Source organism: Phasianus colchicus, chromosome 8 (genome assembly GCF_987193195.1).
Source record: "Phasianus colchicus chromosome 8, bPhaCol1.hap1.1, whole genome shotgun sequence".
Classification (NCBI taxonomy): domain Eukaryota; kingdom Metazoa; phylum Chordata; class Aves; order Galliformes; family Phasianidae; genus Phasianus; species Phasianus colchicus.
Window position 1 is genome coordinate 18,239,196 of NC_143443.1, and position 27,939 is coordinate 18,267,134.

Sequence of the window (27,939 nt, forward strand, 5' to 3'; positions counted from 1 at the left end):
CAAATTTCCACCTGCTTAGATAAAACATTCAGAACAAGCTTACTGAAAGGATGGAAACATTCAGCCAGTCTGGGGGTACTGAACAACTTTTGAGATGTAAAGACAGAGCTGCAAGCAACTAGCTTTGTTCTCTAGTACACCCCTGGGCTTCATCACCAAACGCTAAGGCTGTGCTCACAAGGATCATGCTTTGAAAAACTGTTCTTCCAGTCCTGAATCTTCTCAGACTGAGGGTCCCCAGCATAAGCCTCTTTTCCACTGACACCTTTAAACATGGCTAATATTCCTTCCCCTTGGCAAAGTAGCTACCTATTCCCAACAGTTGAAATTAGATTTGAATTTTTCAACCTAAGCACTAATTTTCCCCTTTTCATTTGTTATCCAAATAATCATGCTTTTCAAATGTTTCACACTGTTCTCATTTTTCACTTCGGGTCATACTCAGATTGCATTGTTCCTTACTTCCTGTATCATAAATTCAGAATTGTAATTAGACACAGTATTCCTTCAGAAGCCAAGTTCTCATGGGGCTGATTCTTTCAACTTCCAGTGCTTCAAAACACACATCATGCAGTACCACTGAATATATACTGTGCATCTAATGATGGCTTGCAAGTATGCTTTAAAGCCCAACAAAGGTTCATACATAGTACATGCCATCTGGTCAGGACAGCCTACTCATAGAAAGTTATACACATCAGGCTTAACCAAGGCTTTCAATTGCTAATTATCTAGGGCTCTGATCTCCTCTTTTTTGCATTCTCACTGTGTCTCAAGCAGAAAGTCTTTCAGGTTGTACCAGGGCATATAATTATACCATCTTTTGGTCATCCTCACTCGGGTTTCCAAATTCATCGTCTGATTCCTGGAACACAAGAGACCAAAAGACAATTATCACACACTGCTTTGTCCAGTAGTTAAAGGAATGGGCTCAAAAGCCCTGGACTTGCTTGAACCTGAATACTTCTCATCTCCTCACCCCAACCAGACCATATAATTGTTTGACTGCTACTGAACATTTTTCTGAAAAGGAGCTCACTCAAGTTTCATTAACTTAGCCAAGTAAACCAGCTCATCTGACAGTTCATTCAAGTAACTCAAAAGGCATTTAACTTTAACTGAGCAAAAATACCAAGAGTAAACACCTGAGGATAAAAGGAGTGCTTCCACAGCACAGCTACAAACCACAGATATTCCAGGTAGACAAAACATATCAGAAATCGACAGTCCAGTGCATTGGATTCATGGGGCAAAGCCTGGAGAAGAATCACTGAAACCTGTTTGAACTTATTCCTGTTAGTTCACAACCAATTCTTTGCCACAGTAACATACAACAAATTTGTCAATTCTTAAATTTTCACACAAGAATCAAGTTGTTTTGCTTCACAAAGCAAATTAGACTGGATAAAACATTTCACTTTGAAATATTCTACAATAGCATTAGTTAGAGCCAGTAACACATTACTGCTCTCCTGAAAGGCTGCAGAGAAAATTACTGCATAAGAACAGTAACAGAAAAGTACATTCACTACAACAGACATACGGAGGAGACACTGCAATGTTGTCTTGAGACTCCAAATGAAAAAGTGAGGCAGTTAATGGCCTCGCATCTAAATAAGGACTCGTGAACACTTATGCAAAGCAGCTACTATTCCATTGCTTACCTCTTCATCCTTTTCCTCACTGTCAAGTACACTTCCACGATCACTATCAACTGATCCTTCTATTTTAGACGAAACAAAAGTTAAGATCAGACAAGACATCTCTATGCAGAGCTTGCTGGTCATCAGATATAACTACTGCAACATTAAAAGCTTTGTGATGAGAACTAAAAATCAGATGGATAAGAGTGGTCTGAAAGAGCTTTGTAGGCTGCTGAAGTTCTAGCATTCTGTGTTTCAAATACACAGGGCAAGAGTTACTGACAACTCACTCACATATTGGAAAGGTGGTTGCTACAGCATGACTCAAGGTTTTCTGTAGCTATTTTCAGTATGTATCCAAACAGACACAGACAACTATGCAGTATGACACAAGCTATTTAGTTAAAACCAAAGACCAAAGTTTCAGATTAGGAACTACTTACTCCAAGAGAAATCAAAATTTATGCCAGCACATACCCTCACTAGTCAGATCTCCAAGGCCAACATCATCTTGTTCCATGAACTGCTGGGAGCCAATCAGGTAAGGTAAAGGTCTGTCAATATAGAGATCCTAGAAAGAGACAACATCAAGTCTTTCTGACAGCTAGGCACAGCTCTACATTGCTGATGAAGACAGAAGTCCTACAGCCCTTGTTATAACATGAGAAAGATACAAGCTTGTTTCTGAGACTCTCTTGAAATATTCTTAAAGTGGTGTGGGCCAGTTGAGATGTATTCCTTTTTAACATTATCAGGAACACGTACTATCTCTATTTACACGGTCCCAAAATGTTTTCTAGATGATATCTAACAAAAAAAAAATCCTTGCAAATTCTACCTCTAGGATTCTTAATAACTAGGACAGTAAAAACTGACTAAATAAGCATGACATTTAAAGTGTCATTCCACCCAGAACTCAAGTAGTGAACTTCCCAAGTTCACTCCCATTCAACTAACTCTTTTTAGGGCCACCACTCATCAGTGCAAACCCAACTGCAAGACAAGCAGGCTATTAAAGAAATAGTTCAGCACAGAGCATTTCAGTTTTACATACAATCACCAAATCCTCTTTTTAGGTAAATAACATCAATTTGGTAACAACACAATATTACTGCTGACAGAAATGAAGAGCAAGTCCACTAAAGAGAAACACAAATCCAATCCTCCCAGCAAGAACAGGTCTCTGTACCTTTGGCTCAAGTATCAGTTCTACCCTCTCATTACTTTCTTCCTCTTCTGAGTCAGAGTTGCCTGCTTTGATGTCTAGCTGTTCAAATGCACTGTCCAGAACTTGCAACCCATAATTCACTGCTTCTTGTATTTTGGGGATTAGATCAGCTTCTTTCTGCTCCCGTGTCTTTTCCTTCAACAGGAAAAATACTGTCATTGCATTTTACTCAAGACTCAACCTCGCTGCAACACGCATGCAAAAATCTGACTTCAAATCAGTATGGCGAAAGTTTTTCACTATATGCAAGAAAAAGATCTTCATTAGGTTTGATGGTTGTTTGTTGGTTTTTTTTTTTTCCCTTGACTTAATTCACCTTTTTCAACCCTATAAACAGACACGTTTTAAACACCCACGCTAACACAACGCTTTCCTTTTTTTACTCCCTACCCTTCACAGGAACCTTTATGTGATAACACACCAAGACTATAAAATATATACAGAAAGCTCTAAGTTTTCATCCCTGGTAATTGCAGTCACATTCTACTTCCATAGTTCACAACGTTTGTATCCAGAATCTTCAATTCTCTTCCTAAAAAAATACACATAACTGTTGGAAAATAAACATCTTGTCTATCACATTACAATATTGAAACTGGGGAGGGGAAGGTCCTAAAAGATTATCATGTGTTGCAGGAGATTTTAATGTTATCTTTGAATGACATATACCATGAAGAGTAAAGACATTGTGAAGAAAGTTAACAGTTTGATTTGCAAGCACCCATGTAAGATGAAGTTAGCTACCTGCTCTGCCTTCTCCCCAGCATCTGTTTTGGGTATAGACTCTTCCACTTCTTCATCATATACTCTCTAAAAAAGTCAAGGAAGATTAATTGAAATAAGAGCAAGAGACTGCTGCAAGGGCTAAATCATGGGCATCATCAACAAAATAAAATTACAAATTAATTCATGAGATATTAAAAAAAGAAACCATAGATGATGCCAGGCATCTTCATAACATCCTTTCATGCACTGCAGTTATTATGAAGGTCCTACCACGTAGCCTCTCAATCCAACTAAGGTGATTCAAGACCGCACATGACGCTGCAACAGTGGAAGGCAAGCTGAGCATTTAACCCCTTTTACAGACCAAGTCAATGTTAAAACAAAAAACCAAAATAATCACAACACACAGCACTCTTTTAACTCCCTATTATTAAGCTATTTTAGAAGCCTTCAAAAGTAAGCCTAATTTACTTATGGGCAGCTGGGTTCTATTTTCTAACAGCTTTACTCCTTCTTTCCTATTTGCCATTACAGGGAAAGGTCACATCCTTCCCCAGCCCTCAGCATGTTCTGGTGATTGCTCTATCCAGCACTTTGAGCACTCTCTTGCAGAATCGGCTACTAGGAGACGCAGGGGAATAAAGAGCAACCTCTGAACCTGCAAACCCGAACCCAAATCTCTCAAAACATAGGTGGCTGCTATCCCCTTGGAAGAGACAGATCTCTCTTGCTAAAGTGAGACCCAGAAGTAATGACTGTTTTCTGTCCACTTACATTTGAGCAAGAACAATCTAAAGCATCCAAGACTTAAAACGTTTGGTACAAAATCATAGTCATTTGAGTCAGAAGGGACCTTTAAAGGCCATCTGGTCCAACTCTGCTGCAATGAACAGGGACACCTACAGCCCCATCAAGTGCTCAGAGCCTCATCCTGCCTGACCTTGGATGTCTACAGGGGTGGGGTACCCACCACTCTTTGGGCAACCTGTGCCAGTGCCTCACCACCTTTATAGTAAAAAAATATTTTCCTTTTATTCAATCTGAATCTCTCCTCTTTTAGTTTGAAACCATTTCCCCTCGTCCTTTTGCCACAGACCCTGCTGAAGAGTCTGCCCCCTTCCTTCTTACAGCCATTAAGCTGAACGGCAAAGGTAAGCCAGAAGAGACATGGCAACACCGCAAATAAATACCAGTAACCCAGATTTTCATCACCTCATCCTCTGTCAGCGTCTGTCCCACGACAGCATTACGGCTCCAGAGGAGACGCGCAGCCTGAGCACAACGCTGATCGACACAAAGTGCCCGGTGGAAGCTACAGCTGGGGGGGAAGCCTACAAACCTGGCAGGCCGCGACAGCTCTGTGTGCCGGTTACAGCCGTGCTCCCGGTGCGCGCCTACTCACGTTCTCTATGAACTGAGTGTTGGACAGCATGAGGAAGTCGTTGAAGACATTGTGAAGGCGGCAGTCGGCGGCTTTCGTCTCGCTGATCAGCCCGTCCACCTGCTTCTTGATCTCGTGGGTCCTGGAGATGGTCTGCTGGGAGAACTCTTGCAGGAAGCGCAGGAGCTGCGTGGGACGGGAAGCGGCGCTCAGGGCGGCGCTGGGGGCGGCTCCGCGCACGGCGGGCGCTCACGCAGCCGAGAGCGCGCAGCGCGGCGCAGCGTCCGCTCACCCCCGCGTCCGAGGCCAAGGACCAGCTCTGGCTGCCCTTACGGATCTCCTCCAGCGACCAGGGCCGCTCCCACACGGGCGCCGGCTCCGCCGCATCCCGCGCGCCGTTCATCTGCGGGAGAAGAGCGGTGAAGCGAGAGAGAGACGCGGCCCAGCCCGACCCCGCCCGCGCGCTCACCCTGACCGCGGGCCGCCCCGCGCCGCGCTCCCGGCAGTCAGCTGAACGCCGTCACGTGACCCGCCGCACGGCGCTGCGCGGCACGGCCCGCCCCGAGGCCGCCGCCCCGCCCCGCCCAGCTCCGTGCGGCTCCGCGTCACGGCCGGCAGGGGGCGCGCCGGCGCCGCGGGCGGAAGGAGGGCTGCGGTCAGGGCCGCCTCGAACCCCTGTGAAGCATCCTCATAGCGCTGCGTCTCTATGTTCTTTATTACGAGTGAATTAACAAGAAGGAATATAACAGTAACATCGTGTTCTCCCTGCTGGGAACGAAGTCCTTCATGCAAACAGCCAGCCTAGGGCAGCCCTCGCTAGCGCCACGTGGAGTTGCTCTATTTGTTGCGCTGAGCTGCACGCGGTGAGATCTCTTGAAACAAGACAAAGCACCGAGATCTCCGGGTTCCCATCTATTGATTTCGATGACCGCATCCAAATAGCTGAGGGAGATGGAGATGGCTGGGTTAGGGCCGGACGAACATTTAAAAGAAAAGCATCACTACATTCTTTTCAGTGACTTTATAAGCGTTACTGAGCTGGATTAATCCTTCAACCTTAGAAGAGTTTCAAGAATTTTTATGTGTTGATGATAAAGCAGAAAATCAAAAATATTCCATGTGGAAAAATGTTTGTTCGGGCTGGTTTCACAACAGGGTCTTGTGCAAGCCCCACATATGGGATTAATTTAAAGTTATTCTCCAAGGCTTTTAGTTAGGTTTTGCCATAGTCCCTTCCTCTGCAGTATTCCAAAACCCTGCAAACTTGCCTTTCTTTACTTTTCATATCCACTGAAATGCAGAACAAGCAGCTCTTGGTGGATAATGCAGGTTTGCCTACCAGCACATGACAGAATGCGGGCTTTACGTGCTCTGTGCGTTGTGATGCTGCAGGGTCTTCCCATCAGGCAGCTTCAGTCTGGGGACCCTGTGAGAATTAGTGTCCATTGGGAAAGAAAACCAACAAGGAATACTCCTTAGGGACAGTTGTTTATTTCAGACACACAAACCATTTTCTGAGCAGACAGGGCTACAACGAGCACAATACAAACCTGCTTTCTAAAAGGTGCAACCTAAATATTGTTGTCAGGCACCCAAAAGACATTTCAGTCCTAAAATCCCTTCTAGAGAGGAATTTAGCTGGATTGGTTGTAAAGGTTAGAGAGAAGACAGAAACAAGAAAGATCAGTTGTGGTTCTCCTCAGAACTTCAAAAATAAATATGCACTGCAGAGGTATCAATAATCACATTTATCATCAGGACCTGACCTGCATGCTGTGAAGCAGAACATGTCAGATTACACAGAGCCGAGCTGCCTGGTACCCACTTTTACAGGCATGCCTGAGCTCTGTGGCGTAACTTTCTACTTACATTTGGCACTAAGATCTGTGCTTGTGCTGCTCAGGTTCCCTAAGGAATTGCAGGGCAGGGCAGAGGGCTTCTGAAATCAGTCAAGAGGACGAGCTCTTTCTTGCATGGCCATAAGGAGTAGTTACAGCAGACCGATGCTCTGTCATTCTGGCAGTCCCACTGCTCTGCTTTGTGCATTTACTGCGGCGAGAGGAGCCAGAAATCTTCTAGTGGGCTCTGAAAGACTGCAGTGAAAGTGTTTAAGGCAGAGTCAGACCATTAAAAAGTTACTGGAAGGCTTTGTAGATTGCAGAGGTGGGCCAGAATACAAGACGTGAAGGGTTTCAAGAAAACAATCTGGCAGCAGTAGCAATAAAAGATTATCTCTCAGGGGTGAAGGCTTGCTTACATATAGACTTAGCATCAGTAATAAACCTGAAATGGCAGTTGGATCTGCGATTTCTCGACTGAGCTGGGGATATATATTTGAGGTCTGCCTCCTCAATATACTGATGAAATCAGCTGAGGTTGTATTGAGCAGTGGGGGCTCATCTTGGTTGGCTTTTTCCTGACTGAAGTCCCTAGCTTCTGTCATATGGAAACCAAGGCCTTGGGTGGAGTAAAAAAGGGTGGGATAAGTACAACAAACAGTTGGAGGTATCCAGAGCAAAGAGCACAGTAGGACTCATTAATCCACCAGTTTAAGTGTAGATTATCTTGACCACAAGCACATTCCTTATGTTCACAAAGGGACAGCTGCAAACATCAATATAAAAGCAATTGCAAAGCAAAGGAGGAAATTGTGCATTTACATTCTTGCACAGGCTGAAGATGGTCTTCATTGGCATCCACAATAATTTCCAAGGAACTTGCACAGGACTTCTAGTAGCTGTGGAAGGCTAAAGACAAGATGACACAAAGCTGAAAATCATTTAGAGGCTGATGCTGTGTACTTGGTATCTAGAATCACAGCTTATTATTTCTGTACAACTTCTGCAGAGCTGAGAGTAAACATTTTTGTTTGGAATGGATTGTGACTACTCTTAAAGCAAGCAATAGGTTACTTTGTCCAAAAAATACCCTCACAGCAACATGGCCAGCTTTAAGGGAGATATTGCGTATGCTCTATTCATTCACTTCTAAACCATATGCAACTGTCTTTAATACAGAACAATTTCTAAAACACATCAACAGATTATGAAGAAATATTCTGAACTATACATGGTTATTAGGATCTGATTTTTCAAGCATTTGTATGAAACATCTATTAAATTCACATTAGCATTTGTTCATGAGTAGTTTACAGCTTACACTGGACACATACTTAGTCATGATGTGAAATTCAATATACATTTAGATTTAATTCTCTCTTCTTGATAATTCATGGTAGTGATGTATCATAGCACTAACAAGGGTAAAAATTATATGATACTTTTTTTCTGTGGGTAAAATGTTTTCAGAAGTACTGCTCTCTGTTACCTTAAATGTGAAATGTTAACAAAAGCTTGAAAGACTCAGCACACTATTAATCTCACAAATGTTTACAAAGTGAAAAATAAAGGAGAATACCACAGCCAACTTTCCCAATAGCTAACACAAAGTAAATATGTTTTCAATAATTTTAGAACAGGATATAAAACAAAAGAAACAGATGAATTACAATAAAAAGATAAACTCCTTTATCATGCTAGGAAAAAAAACAAAACCTCAACAGTCAAAACCACAGTTCACCCATTGTTCTTCATTTTCTCTGCCACTCCTCATTTTTATGCACATGTTGCATTGTATGGTTTTGGTATGGGCATACAGTGAGACGTGATGGTCCAAACCCTGCAATTACCAGAACCTGGGAGTGGCTATTGAAAGTCATGGCTGGAGGATACCTCAGTGTCCTGTGCACAGTGTAGAAAGGATTATCTATAGCTGGAAACAAATACAAAACGTGCAGTCAATGGACCTACACAGGGGTCTGAGGCTCCCAGGGGTACTTCCTCCTCTGCTTTGGATTCATTACAGGTTAATGCACGATGGAACACCCCATTCACATACCAGAGAATTCATCTTAGGGAATCAAAAATTAGCTGACCTTTCCTTTAAAATAATTAATTATAATCTGTGTATCAGAAATAGGCAGACTATGATTACCCACCATCACCTGTAAGACCTCAGCTCCAGGCACTGAGTCAAAATGGAATGGATTTTTCTTAGTGCAGTAAGTTGTCATGCAAGCGGGAAAAGAAAGAAACAGAGCTGATAACCTTATTCCAGATGACTAGAAGTCCTAAAGAAGGAAAAAGAAATCCAGAGCAGAAGTGCTAACCCCCTAAAAGAACGTTGGCTTGGACACACATGACTTTGTTGGCTCACCACGGGTGAACCATATTGCTTTTGATCCCCAGAGTTCACCTCTGCTGGTAAAACCATGGTCTTAGAGGATGACCACTGCTCTGGAGATCCTTTGCTGTGGGGTAGGATTGGGTAATGTGGTAGGACGGGGGCAATGTGAGCAGTCTGCAGTCCTTTATAGTCAGAATGTACTCAAAGTTGTCACTGGCGTGCTTAGGTGAGCTACCTGAAGTCACGCATCAGGTCGATATTAGAATCAGCAAATAAAAATCTTCTGAATCGCAGCCCCGTGTTGCCCCCTTCACTCTTTAGTGAACTTTGAAATACAAAACTAAAAGGAGCAGTGAAATTACGAAATCACACATCCAATATCCGTTGATGTATCAACTTGATAAAGCAACAAGGAGGCAAGAAAGCTGTTGGTTTATGTTCCAGCAAAGCCTTTTAACAAGCTTATGCCTGAGAACAAGGAGCGGCTCCGCTGGAAACAATGAAACGACCTGTGTGTCTAAAGTCAAGCTGTAAGCGCTTTGTTTGATTCAAATGCTAAGATCTAATCTGAAGAATGCAGAAGTTTTTCTTATTTAAGCTAAAATCTCTATTCCTACTGTATACGCAATTTATTTTTCTGTATCACTTCTGTACAAATATTTATCTGCATGGTCTATGTATCTTAGATGTAATCAGCAGTGAATGTTGCAAAATCCTTGCTCCCCCATTGATTATCAGCCCACCACAAGGACATCTGTCCTCTAGCTGTGCAGGAGCTCAAAGAGAGATTGCTGATGATGGACAGTAAGAACACAGCTTACGTTTAAAAAGTGGGGAAAAGCATATTTAGTTTTAGGTGAATTTGGAAACAGCAAAATTATATGCACTTCATTAGATGAATAGCTGAAAGCAGCCAGGAGGAGAATAAAGCTTCAGGGTACTTCTAGGGGCATACTGAAGAATTCTAAGTCTTGTGCATGCACATTCATACTAGAAATGTTGCCTCTAGAGACATTAAAGGATTGTTAATGGACTTTTTAATTGCTGGTGATGGTGTGCAGTTGTAGTGCGTACATCAGTCCTAACAAACACAAATGGTACAACAAAACTAGTCTAGCAGATTGTAATATGATGTTTCCTTCCAAGAACATCACTGAACTCTTGCTTATACTTAGGGTTACTATGGTTTAACAATAATGAATTTGAACTAGTTCATTTAAGCCAGTGCAAAAACATTGTTACACATAAAATGAATCTCTCCAGCAGTTGAACTGAGTTTACTTAAACGACTATTGCCAAAGTACTCCTTGAACCTGATGCTAGGTTTAAGTGACCATAAAGTTTACTAGACTTAAATTGGAAAAAAGGGTCTTATATCAGTTTAACTAGGAGGTTTTTAAGTGGACTGGAAGTGAAATCAAGGGAGCAAGGCTTTCTTTTCTCTCTCCAGCTCTATGAGTGCACTTGGCAAAAGGCCCAATAAGAATGGGTCACCTTGAGCTGCAAAGCGTCGGTGGGCCGTGAAGCAGGACTGAGGGGACAGGACAAAGCTAACTGGCATCACCTTTCATTCTGTCACCCTAAATCAGCCCAGTGGGATTTCATGCACACCTCAATTCAGTTCCTGTTAACTGAATCCCTTCCACCTTGCTTCCCATAGCTGCTAACTGCCTTGTGTCCCCTGCTGCTCCAGGAGAACTGCTCACCCAGACAGATCCCAGTTTGCCCAGGCAAAGACACCTGATATTATGAATGACTGCCACTGGTTCACCACAGACTGAATAAATAGTTGCTTCTCAAAATTACTGTGTCATACTGGGCTGCCTACTGGAAGGTCCCAGAAAAGTATTTCTAACTGCTAGAGAAGCAATACCACTATAGCTGGTCAGGGTGAGCTTGTCAGGTATTCCTTTGGGTGTCAGCGTTTCTGAGAAAGTGCTTCTGAGAAATGGAAAGAGCACCAGAGATTTAGCAGCATTCAACTGGGAAACTAATGAAGCTCCAACTATGAAATTCTTAGCAGTTTTTATAGCAGCAAAGCCTTAAAACATTTCCTGATTTTTAGTGGGCTTAGTCAGATCTTCAAGGCAGTTTTGTCTCTCTTCTTCCTATGTGACAACTAACATGGTATTACAGAAGCAATAATTCTTCCAAAAAAAGTGTATTGAAATCATCTCAGTGGAGATGTACCCAGATCTAGTCTTTAGGAAGAGACTAGGGAAGCAATTTTCTTAAAGCAAGATCTGCGTATCCTGAGACAAGAGGTACAAAGACAACCAGAGAAACACCACCAGTCTACCTACACCAAGCAGCATGACTGGCAGGGCTCCAGTATGTTGATCAAAAACCCACTAACAGAAGAATAAGGTGTTCTGCATAACAAGTGCCTTGAAAGCAAAACCAGTCTTGCTTTGAGCTGTCTATGAAAAACCACAAAAGGACTGGCATAAAAATCCTTGTCAAGCCCATGGTGACCTGGGGTCAACAAATCCTGAATGTGGTAGGTGAAGGGAAGAGAATAATGCAAAACTGATACAAGCCATAGGTTGGTGCACATGGTCTAAAGTTTCTCTGTGCCTGCATGAATTCTATCTAGGGAACACAGAATCACAGAATCCTTAGAGTTGGAATGGACCTTTGAAGGCCACCTAGTCCAACTTCTCTGCAGCTATGATCTGTGAGAAAATACAAAATCATTGTTGGTAAATTTTGCAGATAATTCTTAATGAGACAAAAAATGACTAAGCGAGGTTGTCTTGATGGTGAAATAAACTGTGCTTGGTTAATCCTCCACGCTTTAGTAATTTTATACATTTTAAAGAAATAGGAATTTTACAGGAGTTTCAGTGGGCCTGAAAAGAATTCAGGAAGGAAAAACAATATTATGTAGTTAAAACATACTCCAAAAATACGGTGCTTAAGACAGCAATTGTGACCCTTGGGTGTGTATATGGGAAATACATTTATTATCTCTTTTCATAATATCTGTGGTCATTTTGACAGCACTGGCAAACTTCCATTCCTCTTTCTCTAATCAGTTATGAAATGAGATGCTGTCAAATTGGAAAACGTTTAGAAGTGGGACACAGGAATGAAGGAGTCAGTGCTACCCACCCGTAGACTAAAACCACTGTACTCATCTGAAAAATAGCCTGTAAGCACAGACAAGGGGAAGATTTCAATAATAACAGACTATTACTTGGAATGCAGGAAGCAAAGGATGAAAAAGGAAAGTTATTGAATTTTCTCAGTGACATAAACAGGATTTTCATGAAATGAAAGTTTTTAAACACACTAGAATGATAACAAAAAGAGACAGGTGTGTAGTCTGTAAAATGGAATGCTTATGAGCTTTTCATAAATTATGTATTTTTTTTACTAAGAGATTATCAAAACTGCGGAGACTTCAGTGTCAGCATTTTCTTTAAGAAGGTCATGGAATTCTGATGAGATGTACTTCTTTGTCGTTGTTGTTATTCCCGCTGAATTCTTTGGAATAAGTACATCCAAAACTCAATTATTAGTGGTGCTCAGAAATAGGCAGTGTTAGGAAGTGAGTGAATGATAATTTCTCTTTCCACCACTCCAATGTATTTACAACCCCGTGAATTATTTAACCAACTCTTAGAATAAATAAGCCCAGACTGATTGAGCTTATAATACAGGCAGATACTATTGGTTTTACTTGTTCAAACTTTCTGAATGTAAATCATATACCCTAGTCCAATCTGGTGTTAAATTTTCGGTAGGAAAGTATAATTTTCTATTTCTTGCTAACATATATAATGAAGTATTTCTTTTTGAAATATAGGCAGCGCCACAGTTTATTGTTTCCTTCTGAAGAGAGGTTGCAGGAGTATGAGAAAGAGTATTTGATCGGCACTCTGATGTTTTCCACTGCCTGTGATTTTGCACTTTTAAAAGTGGTCACATAACTTATCACAAGTACTCATGATACAGTCTGCACAGTCCCACAGGAAAAGAAAGTATTTGGTTTGTGAAAAAATACTTATTTTAGATGAAGGTAAAGAGAAATTTGTGGTGTGATCCTGCTTTGACCAACATCTGATTGTTAAGAAGTTTAATATCAGAAATCAACAATTCCTTTTGGCTATTTAACAGTGCATGCACTAGTATTAAATATGAGCATCCGAAGATCTCGCAAGAGATCTCTAAGTTATTCCTGATTTTCTCCTCCAATCATGTTCCAGCCCACTGAAAGAAGAAATAGTCAGCATGAATTCTGCCACATCTGCAAATCACTTGGACTAGCCAGTACAGTACTGTCTACAGCTTACATATCAATACTTATATTTTATCAAAAAGGTTTTTTTTTTTTTTTTTTAATTCATAAAGCTTCCAAGAGAATCTTTGTTCGAGGTTCAACTCTACCCAGGTCAGTGCTCCACAGAACCAAACATTTTCTCATTGCCAGCTGGCAAAATTTCAGCAGTTTCTTCAGAAATTTCAACATAAGTGGATTTGAGCTGAACAAGCTATTTTTCTAAACTTAAATTGCTCAACATAAAGGCATCTTAAAATATCTGCTTTCAGATTCCACAGAAAGCACTTGCAGTGATCTTCTGGAGACTTGGACCTCTCTGAAAGCTGCACATTATACTATGGTGAGTCAAAGGCTTAGATTATTTTTAAAGCAGGGTACAGATCACTATTTGCTTTGAAACTGAAACAGAAGGATATTTAAGAGAATCACCTAATTACACATTTTTAGGTGTAGGTATATTCCCCTAAAAACTGCCTGAAAATATCAAGAAATAAACCGTTAAGAAGATTACTATGATTTTTGGTTTTTTTGCTTTGTAATTATTTGAAGAAAAAACAACAACTGTATGTATATCACTGGGTCTTTCATCTGTTGTTACCCTTTTCTCCAAATTGTCTGTGAAAATATTCACAGTTTCATGGACAGTTAGAATGATGCTTTCAAAATCTATAGGTGCAAAACACAAGATTCACTTTACAAGGAAACGTGTAGTACTGTGTATTCTGTCTGCTTCTCTCTTTTATCAAGACCTGTCCTGTTTCAGCTTTTCAAGGCTTCATATGTGTTTGCAGAATCTGAATCATCAGTTAGATATTGCTAAATAGATAGGCAAGTCCTACAGCCCAGTTTTCTCTAACTTATACTTACCTAATTTCACAAACTACTGACATTAATTACTATCTCCGATGACAATCTACGGTATGGAGTAAATTCTACAGAAGAGGCATCGGTTTCTGTGATATATGTAGATTTGGAAATGAAGGAAGAAATTATCATCTACTTATTTCTCTGCTTAATTTTCCTTAGAGCTCGATGGTACTCGTTGGAATAAACTTAGCTGGTCAAGATGATTTGCCATCTCATTCTACATCAATTCATCCATCCACTTGCAAAAGACTGTTCTGCAAGCTGGTTGGTAGCATTCCCTTTGTAAGAGAGCAAATAAGTGAAAAAGATTCCTTGAAGTACCATGCTTTTGAAAGCCCAGAAAAACACAAGCCTGATACAGAACTAAAAGTCCTTGTCATTAATGCAACTAAAATAACCTCTCTCAATTAAATAAATAATGCCATTTCTACCAGCGCTCTCTTACGCTTTTGATCCTCATTGCTCAACCTGCTTCCTGCTAGCTGTCTGTCACTTAGCTCACGTATCCTTTGGTTATTCCAGGAAAAGAGCAGTTCAGAAGAGATCAAACACCATGCACTTCCCTTTCTTTCTATTTGGATTCACCGGAGGGTCCAGAACTTTGCTCTTTAGAAAGAGAAGCGTGACTGGTTTCATTTGACTTGCATTTTTTTGAATAGCAAGGACAAATGCTGGAACAAACAAAAGATTAAACATTCACAGGATCATTCCATAGTCCCTTTACCTTCCTTTCACTACACTGTAAACATCCCTCTGTCCTGTAAGAAAGCAGCACTTGAAGAATTAAAATAGCAAGTGTCTCCCAACACTGAGGAGGTTCCCCTTGTCTCACCATGGTTCAGAACTTTCTGTTATTTTTTTGCTTTTATGATTTAAGTAACGCAAGGCGGGCAGCAGAGCTACCTAAAAGCAAAGACTCACACTGATATTTTTAACCATGCTTTCAAGTAGAAGCAACATCTGGAGTTCTGAACAGTGACTTGGAAAGACTTTTCATATTACAAAACTACTGTGTAAGTCAGCAAGTGCTATCAAGAAAACTGAAGTACATTCCCCACTGCTTCTCAGCCTCCAGCCTCTTTCTAAAGAGTTTCTAAACTCTTGCCTCAATTTATCCATCTCGAGTAATTCATCAAATCAATCCTGTGCTCCAGTCTCTCTACTCCTATATAGGTGCCTCTACAAAGTTATACAATTCTTTGCAAAGAAGTCCCGGATGTCCAGAAGGTCCCAGCTGACATCTCCAAAAACCTCTTGCAGCTGTTTAGCTGTTGCCACCAATAGGCATGTGAAGGATGCACGGTTCCATACCCAGATCTGCGTGTGTGGTTTGACAGGACTGTTCAAATGCTGCGAAGTAGGACATACACTGGTATTCTGCCCTAAGGCACTAATTTGTGTCTCTCTTCTCTATCCAGCCACCTACTAGCAGGACTTAATTAGCTATAAAGTCCTCTTCTACTGCCACATTCAGTGAAAGTGCTGTGCTCAAAAGCAAAACAATGGGTCTGCTACACAGTCTGATTTACACAGAAATATCTATGTCTGACTAAAAGGCAATTAAAAAAAGAGAGAAGAATCTGACAGGGTTTTGAAGTGTAAACCTCTGTAGAAGCTTTTCGTGATTTCCGGAGATTGGACTTTGACAGGGAGTGATGCTGCAACCAAAACTGTTACGTGATTTTGTCTCTTCCCACACAAGGAAAATCAATGCTGTGAAATATGTACAGATCCCTTTTAAAACATTTTCGTGTTCATATTTCTGTTTCAGGTTCAGTGACTTAGATTATTGGAGTAATTATAATCATCGTGGAATTAAATTTATGATCTGTATCTCTTTTACAGAAAATCCTTCTGGCCTTCCTTCTTGCAATAGGCATCATAGTGACACAGGGTGAAGCTTACTGCTTTCATAAATTCTTCAAGCCCGGGGAGGCTGAAAAAGGTAGGACAGAGGTAGTCATCTCACTCATTAGTATTTTGTTGGCACAGTTCTACGCAGAACTGCTGTGAAGGGCTCAAAATATCAAGGAGGTGGGAGATGTCAGAAAGACCTGGACAGGCAGTTCCAGCACCAAGTTTCCAAAGTTAGGGAAAAACAAAATTTTCCTCTGGACTGGATACAGTTGCAGCAATATTATTGCTATTCATGGTAGGTTGCTAATGTTGTTCCTGTACATGGAGCTTCTGCTGGGGGTGAGAGGATTTCTGAATTCAGTCTGGTCGTAGATAGTGGCCTAAGCTGTTTGGTTGCTCACTCTCACCCGAGCTCTGTTACAATCAAATTGTCTCTAAGAAGTAAAGAGGGAACAAGTTCATGCTCTCAAAATAATCCAGGTAATAGCTAGGGGAGCAAAGTGAATTGTTTTACAATTATCAGGAATAAACATTTTCAGAAAAGGTGCAGTCACTTTTAGACTTTTCAGTCTCTAATGTGGAGGCTTAAAGAACATCTTTTATTGCTGTGTTACACAGGCTGTATGGTGGATGGAGTATTGTACCCCTTTGGAGAGGTCTCAAGGACGGAAAATTGCCTCAGATGCAGCTGCAGCCAACATGAAATGCATTGCTGCTCCCTGTAAGTCTGCCATCGTTGCCCATAAAAAGACAACAGGTTTCCATCTTCTAGGAATAAATGAGTTTCTAAAGACACAAGAGAGCATTTCCTCACCACCAACAGAGCTGGGGCAAGCCACATATAGCTTCTGACTCCTTGGCTGTGTTAACCTTGGTTCAATTTCTATTTTCAATGTCTGGGAGTGGAGACAGGCCCTCCCAGACACATCCAGTTGGTGCTTGCCTTTAACGCTGAGCAACTTATGAGCTCCTTTTCCACTGAGGTTAAGTCCTGCCTTCTTGGGAAAAGCAGGAGGTAGAAAGGATTTCATACCTCATGGCACTTAAGACGCTCTGAAGGGTTCGTGGTGACATGAATCCCTTTTCAGTGATGCTTTTCACGCTCTGAACATGCAGACTCTAGAGTGACATGCCTCTGCTCTGCTGTCTCTCTCTCTTCAATATCCTGCTTTCCTCATATCCCACTTTCTCCAAGAGCTAAAGAGTGATTATGTTCCTCATCTTTGCTCAGGTGACTCCTACTGCCAGGAGACAGAAACCACGCTCCAAGCATACAGAAGGTTGTGAAAAATTACTGGAAAAGAGATAAAACATGATGAAACTGTGCTCATGCCACACTTCAGAGTGCTGTGCTAGAAAATTTCTAGGCTAGTGTTGAGCATACTGATACCTCTACACAGCAGAGTGCAGCAAGATATTTGTTGAGGTCCTGTAAGCTGTAGCTGTGGTCCCTCTAGCTAGGCTGGTCTCAGCCATAGTTTAAGAGATTTCTCACTCAGCACTAGTTTAAGATATAATTATCAAACCACTGAATTATTGAATACTTATTGTTCCATGCCTAACATTTGCTTTCTCTTTGTTGATGACAGCTATACTACTCCTATAGATTATGACAAAGAAACATGTAAAGTCATTTTCAACAAGAAAAACTGTGACTATGATGTGGTACAGAAGCACCCCTCAAAGCCGTGCGCTCAGTTCACTCGTATAGGCTAACAGTGTGCCCTGCTTCAAGCCACTCTGTGCTGTGGGATTCACCTGTTCCTGGAGAAGCTTTGCCATCATGAAGATGCTCAAAGACATGAGAGATCTTATAACAAAGAGTACTTCAGTGGATCCCTCTTAATCTCCCAATTACTCTAATTCAGCATACAAGATTCATAATCAGAGACAAAGTCTTATTTCTGTCATTTCTTGCACTGATATCACTGAGCTTTGTTGAACGCAATAAATCCAGATGAAATATTCAGAATTGCTTCATAACGATGGCTCTTTGTACATAATAACATTGAAGAACACCACCTTCCTTGAGAAAGGAATGTATTTCCCACACTACTCCAACATGCCAAATATCTGTGCCTTGACAGAAGCCACTTGCACTCTTTTCAGGTTCTGTTCTTGCCAAGAATCAGAGCATCCATTTTAGCTCCCTATATGTCAAAATATAAGAATGATGCACTGTTTGGGATGTAATCTGCCATAGCTCATACTTCAGGCACACAGCAGGCTTGGGAGGAGAGTAGGACACTGACCAGATTCTCTTCAGCAAGCTCTCTCCTCCTCCGTGTCAGATTCTCTCTGAGAAACCTTCCAGTACCTTCCTGAGAGTGATTGGCACAGCTGGATCCCACCCATCAGACATTCAGAATCTGGAGTTTGAAAAGAACACAATCTCACTGTAATCTTAGCTGTCTCAAGGTACATTCTTGGGGTGCCCTCTCATCCCAAGATCAATGTTTTCTCCAGGTCTGTAACACAGCCATTGAAACAACAGGCGTCTTCTATCAAACTCAGTCACCTGCAGAATACCACATCAACTAGCCTGGGATTTGAGGAGGTGAGTTTCTCACAGAGTGAATGGACTAAGTAACACAGCCAGTGACTGGCTGGGCTTTCACAAGAGAAATGGGAAGAAAAACATGCTGCAGGGTGAGTTGATCCTCTGTGTACTTAGTTTCCATGAGGACAACCTTTTCATTTCAGGTTCTGCCCCACCTCTACTTGCCATCTACTGAAATATACTCCACTTCTCTTGCTCCTTTTTCATTTCCTCTCAATGTGAGATCTTGTGACCACCTTACCTTCCAGAGTCAGCGAACATTCCCCTCCAAAAAACAGCATGTGAAAATGAATGTTCTGTTGCTGAGGATAAGTTTTCTCCAAAGAGATTTTGATTCTTGCAGAAGAGTTGTGAAGCTTGTCATGAATGACTTATTCCATTTTCTGCCAGCTCATGTTGCAATTACAAAGAACACAGCCTAAACTGTACCTGCATGAACCTCCTCACTTAAAAAACACACAGCTTCTGCTTCTTAGCAGAAGTCATCTTTTGAACGTGCAGATTCCTACTTACAGCGGCTCATGGAACTGTTTCGTGAGAAAAATGACTTTTTTTTTTTTTTAAATGCTCATTTCAAATAGAAATCTTTTCATTGCTAACAAAAGGGACTTTGATGCTTCGCATAGATTATTTTTTTAATTCAAATCCTCAAGAACTACACACAACAGCACTGACAGCCAGCTTGTTGTGGTTGGGAGCTGTGGCATACCATAGAATATTTCAGCATTTCACATTTTGCCTTACCATAGTATTTCTTCCAAAATACACAAAAATTAATTTATTGTCTCATATGGTCACATTTACATTCTTAATGAGGAATTCCTTGGCACAAATCTCAGCTTATAAGTGATTTCCAGATGAAACTGACAGAGGCAAGAGCTACAACATCTCACTTTAAGTTACTCTGGTCTAGTCTATTTGTAGCAACAAGAAAATATCTAGAGCAAGAAATGGAAGAAGCAGAACTTCATACATTACAGCAAAAAATAGCTGAAAAAAAAAAGACAGCAGATCCTACCAGTCAAGATATCCCATGGATGTGGCTGCCCATCCCAACCCAAACTGCTGAGTCCATACAACAACAACATCTAAGCAACGAGTTTTATCTTCACTGAATCAGTGACTAACAGGTTTAGAAATAAGCTGAGACTTTCAGAATAGAGCCAAAATATAGTGTAGGTGAAAGATAAACAGAATTAACTTAGGCTTTTCTTAAAAAAAAACAAAAAAAAACGAGGAATCTCTGAATTAAGAAACTGAGAGTATAAAACCAAAGATAAACAGGAAGATTTAATTTCATTTTGCGCATACATTGCAGATTGTGGTAAAGGTGCAAGGCTGCCCAAACTTAGATATCACCTGGAGGACCAAAGGAGTACTTTCAAAGCTAGGGCAGCTGGAGCAGATCTGCTGTTGACATATGCATGCCCCACTAAACAGAGGCAGACACCCATGACAAGGAGAGAGGCAGCACTCCCATCCATCACCTTTCCTACACTGACTTAAACTGTTTTGGTCACACATTCAGCAAAAATCTTCACTTCTTCACAAACTTGCAATCTTCATTTGCTGAATCATCTGCAGGGTTTGGATTTGCCCTTGGAATCACTGCATTTTCTCATTTCTGGAATAAGCTCTTCTCCGATTCTCTGGTTCACTGAAGATTTCTGAGATCTTTCTGCTACTACTTGTCTTCAGTTGAAAATAAGGAGAGTAGGAAACATTGCATTTCCCATAAAACAGAGCTCTCTTTTTGGCTGGCTCTGTCACTCCTCACCATTCTGTTTTTCCGCCCCTTCTTGAGGCTGCAGTACCTGCGGCTACCTTCCCAGAGCTGCTGCATTGCAGACAGAGCCATCCTCCTTCCAACACAGGTTGGCCTTCACAGTTGGTCCTTTAGATCATCTTGTTTTTATATCCCTTGCCTAACACTGACCTTTCTTTTTGGTATCATGACACAATAGAATTTTCTGGGTCAGTAGAGGAATTGGAATTCCCATGCATTTTAACAATCATGCCTTAGCAAGAGGGATTTTTGCTTTCCCGAAGTACTAAACAGGAAAAAAAAAGTGTTTAATTCCCCTGCAACTGCATTGAATTCAATCTGAAATTTTACCCAGGGATTCTGTTACACATAGAAGGAGGGAGAGATGTCTAGATTAGGAAGAAATGATGTTGACTCCAGCTGGGGCCTTCCAGACTGAACTGAGACCTCAGCTCAAACTTCTGCTCTTCCAGATATCACCTGGACAAACTAACCACACCATCAGTGCTGTGTCTTCAAAAGCTACAGTTTCTGGATGATTCCTAGAGCAGAACAGATCTGGGGGACGCAGGTTTTGAGGTTTGTGGGTGTATGAGCCTCAGAGTTAACAAAGTTGTTCCCATAAAGATAAAACTTTTTTCTACCACATTCAAAATATGTTTGTGTGTCAAAAGCATGCCATATCCTTTATTACTGTTTATTTAAGCTTCTCCTTAAACAATTGCCCTGTCTCAAGTGCAAATGTGGCAGACATCATTCAAAAATTGTAAAACCAATATATATTACACCTAGCATTGTCCGTTTAAGGTCACTGGGAAAATATTTGCAAGATGGTGTTTACCCATGATCTGTGTGCTGATACGCCTCACAGTTCCTCCTGCTTTCTCTCCTATGTTAGTGTTGTTCACAGAGTAATCCTATTAGCTAGTTTTTTGTTTCTTCCTTTAAGAACATTACTCTGAAATCACCCTGTATTTCTCTGTTGACTGTCTGGCATTGAAAAATACTAATGTTTTTGCATTCCTCCTGTCATCTGTGTTCAGAGATATATATCCAGGAACTTCCAGGTAAAGAGTGACTAAGTAAAATGTTGAGGTAAAATTTCAAGGAAGTTTCCAAGACTTTACCTCCTTCAGAGGAAACAGGATACACTGGAGGCATTCACTGATTATGAAAAGAGCTTCTTCACTGTCCCTAAGTGTTGCAGCTGGTCTCTAGTGCATTCCCAAGAAAGGTGCTGACAAGAAGCTCTCTCCATACCAGGCATAGCATGCACCTAGAAAAAACAGGGAAGGCCTCACAATGGGGGCAGCTGAGAGGTCAGTGCTTGTCTGACAGGTTGAGAGAGAATGCACGAGTGTTGGCTGAATTTTTGTCTTCTGAAGTTAGAGCAACAAGCACTTTCTCTGTGACTCAACACAAAACTAGCAATTTGTACTGAGTTTTGACAGTAACAGGTTCCACAAGTCACACTCTAGTGCACCTGCATCGCACACTGTGGTGCATCTAGTGGTGCGTTCACATACAAAGCCTGTTGCAGTATATCTGTTAGGCAAAATATTGCATGGAAGATCCGTGCAAGAAGAAAAAAGCCATATAGCTCAGTAATACTAACAGAATCGAGACAATGTAATTTGATGGCCTTTTTTTTTTTCCCCCCTCCAGACTCTGATAGAATACTTGTCCCATTTCTTTGAGGACACACAAGAGCCAATGCCTTGAACAAGACTCAGTGGCACTTCCCACAGTGTCCTTAGCCAATATGAAATATCTACTTCCTCACAATATAAAGATTACAAAATGCAGACAAGTAAAAATTTTACTTCTCTTCAGCCTTCCCACAGAAATAAGTCAGTTAGGTCAGGCAGCATAAGAACAGGACAATGGAAGGGAAAGTGTGAACTCTTTTTACTGCAATCAACACAAAGCAAGTCCTTGGCTAAGGACAAGGGTATATAAGTTTGGTAACCTATGGAACCTTTTCTTTCCTTTAATAGATAAGTGCACATGCTTCACAATACCTCCTCTGAAAAGTTGATAGTATCCTAAACCGTCATGAGACTTGAACTGGTCCATATGTGTTTGTGAGATGTCCTATAAGGATACTTGTTCTTTGCTGATGTCATTAAAGACATTTCCAGTGCCTATGCTCATGAACTAAAATATTTGATTCAGTTATTAGTGTTTAAGGCTCAAGGGTGTGAGCCACATGGCAGTGGTGTTAGTCATCTCCTGTTTCAGGGCAGTGCATATATTGACATTGCCAAATCCAACTTTTCAGTGATAAGCTGGTTCTGGGCAGTTTTCTCAGATTTATGAGTACTTGCAAACTCTTAAAGCTCATTTCACCCATCCTGAAGAAAGGTTTGGAAACTGAAGAAAAAAAGACATAGGGAAGTTACAAAAAAAAACAACAAAAAAAAAACAAAACAAAAAAACAGAAAACCCCCCAAACCTATCTATTCATTATGTGATAGCTATTTATCCAGCCTACCAAACTGAAAGCCAGCTAAGGCTCTCCTTACAAGTCCCAGTCACACCACAACACACATCACAATAATGCTGGCTTTCTGAAATGGACATCCTGAGCTAGCTCTCAACTCTGGAGAGTGGGAATAGTCACTCCAGCTTGGAGTTCAGCCTCAACTCTCAAATCCATGCAATGAGGCAAAATAATTAAGCAACCAGACTGGTGAAATTACTGCAAATTATGTCGTTGTGGTAACAAGAAGTCTTGCCCTTTCTAACAAGGATAGCCAGTTCTCAATATTTGAACCAACTAGATTACAGCTAAGCAAAAGGAATTTGTACTCGACTCCTTTACTATCAAATTACTACCCTAAGCATTTGGAAAGAGTGCCTGTTCTGACAAGATATTGGCACTTGGGTCTTGTACAAGATGAAAAACTGACTAGAGAAGAAAATAGCTACCTACTACCCTTTTCTAAGGGCCTTCAATTCGCCAAAGGCCAGCAAAGCCCCACAGAAACCTGGCTTTCCACATAACCCTTCCAACCACCACTCCTTTTCCACAAGAGCCTTACTTTCTCTTTAGCTAATGAACAAGAAAGTTGAAAGATTGCTCAAATTTTGTCTCTTAAAAATCCAGATGGTTCAAACTAAGCGTGCAAATTTTAGTGTGGGCAACAACCACAGCCACATGGTCACTAATGGTCTTCTCATCATGCCAAGTATCTCTTCTGGGCTTCAGAAATTCTTTCTGAAGTACCTCCCATAACTCCCTTCTAGATAATGAGTTGAACAAAACCACACCTATTCGGAACCAAAAAACTTTCCTCATTCTAATAATGTCTACAGCATGAGGTCATTTTGCAGAAACCTCATTGGACTTATTCAAGTATGTTCAGTTTACTCAAGGACTGATATTGGAAGCTTCCTGTCTATATAAGATCTTGGACATGATGAGCTTTCTACAGACTGTCTCCTTACTGGAAGCCTCATAATTCTGCAAGAATGGTGAGTCCTTACATCTTATATTGTAAAAGATAATTATAAGTTGCTACAGATTTTCAGAGAGATTTTGTTGGATTTATCTGAGCACTCAAAGATCTAAATAACTCAAAACTGAGCTTTGAAAACAAAAGTCAGACATACGAGGACAGGCAGGTAAGATCCTTGTGTAAAAGATTTCAGCATTTACAGTGCAGAAGATGTCCAATAGGACTCCAGATGAAGGCATGAGATGTTTGAATGTATTCAATTTTCTGGCAGAAAGTAGCTCTGTTTTTCCTCAGCCTAGAACTGGCCATTACTTTTGTGAAGAGTCAGGATAATATCTGAACATTTACTTAAACTCCAAAATGTTATCTTGATTTTTAGTCATATTTCAGATCAAGTATAGCCACGTTCTCCCCACACAAAAGAATATATCTCAGTAAGTATTGGAATTCTGTTTTCTTCTTTCAAGAAATCAAAATATTTCAGTGAGATATGCTTAAATTCTTGATCTAGCACTTCCGAGTTAGGTATGACTGTTCCCAGCTCTGTAGTATCCCTAAAGGCCTTGCAGACAGAGTCATCCAACTAGCCCCATTCTGTAATGGTTCTGTAAATCCTGCTTTCTGGGTAGCTGCTTTAAGTGACATCTACAACATCATCTTTCGACTGAATTTACTTTACAATTGATTCTTTCCTGTATTAAGACTATCTGCTCCATTCCATGGCACAGTTTGGTCTATGGAGAAAGCTGAGAAATGAGAACAGGTTCTGAACATGAGTGATATATTTATATTTTGTACCAGACTTGCCTAGGATGATCAGATGCTCATGATGCTTATGTTTGTGTGACTGTCAATGCCATGGGATGAATTATCACAAAATTTGCACAGTTAAAATACACGTTACTTTATAGATTTCCCACCTTCCAATGAAATCCCTTGTTTGCAGTGCTTATCTTGTCCCTCCAGGAATGTCTTGTCAAAAAATTTGTGTTTAACTTTTTCTCTGCAAAATTAAATGCATGTTTATCCTTCCCTCCATATCTAAGGTATAACTTACTTTTAAGAATCCACCAGTTCTACTTTGTCCAAAACACATAAATACACATATACACACACACACACAGGGAGAAAGAGTGACCATTAAAAACCACACGCTTCATGACAGAGAATAACAAAAATAAGGAGAGGGAAGGAGCAGAACACATTCTCTGTATAGTTAACTTCCATAGATGGTAACTGAGTCTACCAATCCTGGATCAGGCAACAGTTGATTTTAACAGCGTGGAAAGACAGACTTGTTTCCCCCCCCACCTCTCAAATGATGCTCTCCCTCTATGTCTTCTAAATGGTTTGATATTCCTGATGAGTGTTGAAGTGTCTAAAACACAACTGACAACTAGATTTTGGTTCAAACCCACAGTGTATTTTCCTGCTTCTTATAGCAATATTTACCATCAGTAATTTTCAGTACATACCTAAGTATTTGCAATAATTCTGCTTTCCTCTTCAGAAAACCTTCTTGGCCTGCCTTCTTGTTCTTTCTGTTAGCGTGACAGTGTCCAATGCTTCCTGCTACTTTCTGCCACTGAATCCAGTGAAGCGTGGTGATGAGATTATAGGTAAGAAGCCAGCTGTCCACATCTTGTCATACAGCCCCACAAGAACTGCCTGATTGGATTTATCTAGTTGGTGCAATCTATCATAATTTAAAACTAAGTGGAAACAGTGGAGAGAAACTGCTGGGAAGAAAGTGTGGTATGGAAAAAAATTGAATTTATATGTTACAAAAGAGAAGTCTTCAAAGAAACGTGGCACAGGCCAAATCATAAATTGATTTTGTCCAGAGAAGTAGCAGAGGTTTATTTTATACACCTGCATATGATGTAATTTTTCTTGTTTTATTTTGAGTGCTTCTACAGGAAAATAAGTGATAAAAAGTGGCATGCAACAAGAGCTGATACATGCAACCATGCAAAATAAACCAGGAGACCCTAGATAAACCTTTTTCTTCTCGGAAAAGCTATTGATACTAGAAGAAAAAAAGCTAACAATGACAAAGAAAGAGAATACATTTGAAGATAAAGGCATAACCTAGAGCTCCCAAATCCTCTCCTCACTCAAGCCCAGTCCTCATAAAGTTCTACTTTCCAAATCACCTCAAAGTTTATTTCATGAGTGTTAGACAGGATCTTCATATCCACTACATGCTTTCTTCCTGCAGCTGAGGATAAGGAAGAGTTTTCCAGGTAGACTTAGACATGCTTTAAATGATGAGTCAAGAATAGTTAGTGTTAATGGGGGTGTAGCCAAAACCTTTGCATACTTCTGATCAGGTCTGTGCCTGGTTTTCTTCCTGCTTAGGGCACCTAATTCCAAGTTCCATTCTAGGAAACTTGATGCTGCTTCTCAGTGGAGAACAGCAGAGTTGAGGATACTCTTTTTCCATGATTTAATACAATAGTAGTCCAGCTCCATTACTGGAGAAATCCAACAAAACTCCTATAGAAATCGTACAGGCAATAGGATTGTTAGTGCAGTAAGTCTGACAACTGCCTGCATGCTACATTTTCAGGCAGCTATGACATGAAGGGAGAGCCACATGAATTCAATTCTCATTGGAAGACTGAAGACTGCTTAGAGTGCTCCTGTTCAATGTTTGGGATCAGCTGCTGCACCATGTAAGTTCAGAGCAGTAGGGTTCTCTCCACTGGCACATTGTGGCACAAAGCATTTCCCTCACACAGGGGTCCCTGAGAAACCACAAGGACCCTCCTCTCATTGACTCCCTTTACATCACAAAAATGAGCATTAACCCAACACCAACACTGAACACACAAGAAGTTCCTCTGAAAAATAGAGCTCATGTTTTAAAAAAAATTTTTTTGAAATAACAAAAGGAAAAAAGGGAGTAGTTGTGAACAGGCTAAAATTTCGGGTAAGCCACTTATTCAAGAGAGAACATTTAGTTACTTAAGAGTCTTCTACCAGCTAATTAAGAACTTTCCGAGCACAAATTGCCTTTTTTCTCTCTGAGGGTCAGTCAGCCACACACTGGCCTGCCTGTAATATTCATGTGACTCTTGTTGCTGTTGTGGCGAAACAGAAAAGCAATGATATTGGAGTAGTAAGTAAACATGACAAGCATCCTTTGGATATAAATCAAATCAGTAAATGATAACTCCACCCTCCTCCTGTTTAAGCAGCAGGGTGAGCAGCCTTTTGCTGTCAGCTGCATATAAGCTCCCTTTTCTGTTATTAAATACCATCTCAGCATCACCTCTCCAAACTACAAGTGTAGATGCCATCTCAGATGGAAGCCACTTCCTTCTTGCTCTAATCGTCTGCTCTTCTTTTCCCAATGACAGCTATGCAAGACCAGTTAATTTTGACGAAGAGAAGTGCGTAAGCATATTCAACAATACTGCCTGTGCTTATGAAGTAGTGGAGAAAGCCAATCACTCAAAAACATGCGAAGTACATGAGTGGGTGGGCTAACAAAGGAGAGGCACGGATTTGGGGGAGATATCCTCTTTTCATTTCAAGGGTTCTCTCTCACAAACTTAAAAAAAGCTGAAGAACGCAACCATAGAGTAAAGCCTGCTCAGAAGATTCCTAAGTGATAAAACAGAACCTAAGCACACAGGATTCCCTCTGTTTCTCTGCCTTCTGCTTCCCTGTGTATCAAAAACTAACTTATTACTTCCTAGATATCCTGAATTAAAGCTGACCTTAAGCATCAGCAGCAGCTGATGACTTTAATTTTTCTTCCACTACACTTCAGTGCCAAGGAGTACATTCTGTTACCCACACACAGCTTTATTTTAAGGCAAAAATAAAGCTAGATGAAGCATAAAAAATTTGTGTGACTTTTTTTTGGGTGGGGGGGGAAAAGGGGGGAAGGTGACCTAAAGAATGAACAGTTCAAAAAACAAGGGAAAGTAATGAAAAGCAGTTTAAAAAAAAAAAAACAAAAAAACACAA

General features: G+C 40.8%; 3 protein-coding genes across 6 annotated transcripts in view; 2 read left to right on the top strand and 1 right to left on the bottom strand.

Annotated features, from left to right (window-relative positions):
- WASHC2C (WASH complex subunit 2C) overlaps positions 1-5,535 on the bottom strand; it is a 30,412-nt gene extending 24,877 nt beyond the window's left edge. For all 4 annotated transcript variants that reach the window (XM_090145149.1, XM_090145147.1, XM_031607726.2 and 1 more), the window contains exons 1-8: positions 5,448-5,535; positions 5,271-5,381; positions 5,000-5,164; positions 3,616-3,681; positions 2,833-3,006; positions 2,121-2,214; positions 1,665-1,723; positions 818-865 (exon numbers count right to left, since the gene is read on the bottom strand). In XM_090145149.1, coding sequence (XP_090001275.1) covers positions 818-865; positions 1,665-1,723; positions 2,121-2,214; positions 2,833-3,006; positions 3,616-3,681; positions 5,000-5,164; positions 5,271-5,381 — 717 coding nt within the window. In that variant the 5' untranslated portion in view covers positions 5,448-5,535. The remainder of the gene's footprint in view (positions 1-817; positions 866-1,664; positions 1,724-2,120; positions 2,215-2,832; positions 3,007-3,615; positions 3,682-4,999; positions 5,165-5,270; positions 5,382-5,447) is intronic.
- Positions 5,536-13,662: 8,127 nt separating this feature from the next.
- LOC116238166 (beta-microseminoprotein-like) lies at positions 13,663-18,112 on the top strand. Its single transcript, XM_031607712.2, has 4 exons — positions 13,663-13,788; positions 16,161-16,260; positions 16,791-16,893; positions 17,762-18,112. Exons 1-4 carry the CDS (start codon positions 13,786-13,788, stop codon positions 17,886-17,888), a joined length of 333 nt encoding a protein of 110 aa, XP_031463572.1. The 5' UTR covers positions 13,663-13,785; the 3' UTR covers positions 17,889-18,112.
- A 5,762-nt stretch (positions 18,113-23,874) lies between these two features.
- LOC116238161 (beta-microseminoprotein-like) lies at positions 23,875-27,805 on the top strand. Its single transcript, XM_031607706.2, has 4 exons — positions 23,875-23,974; positions 25,469-25,577; positions 26,531-26,636; positions 27,324-27,805. Exons 1-4 carry the CDS (start codon positions 23,972-23,974, stop codon positions 27,451-27,453), a joined length of 348 nt encoding a protein of 115 aa, XP_031463566.2. The 5' UTR covers positions 23,875-23,971; the 3' UTR covers positions 27,454-27,805.
- The last annotated feature ends 134 nt before the right edge of the window (positions 27,806-27,939 follow it).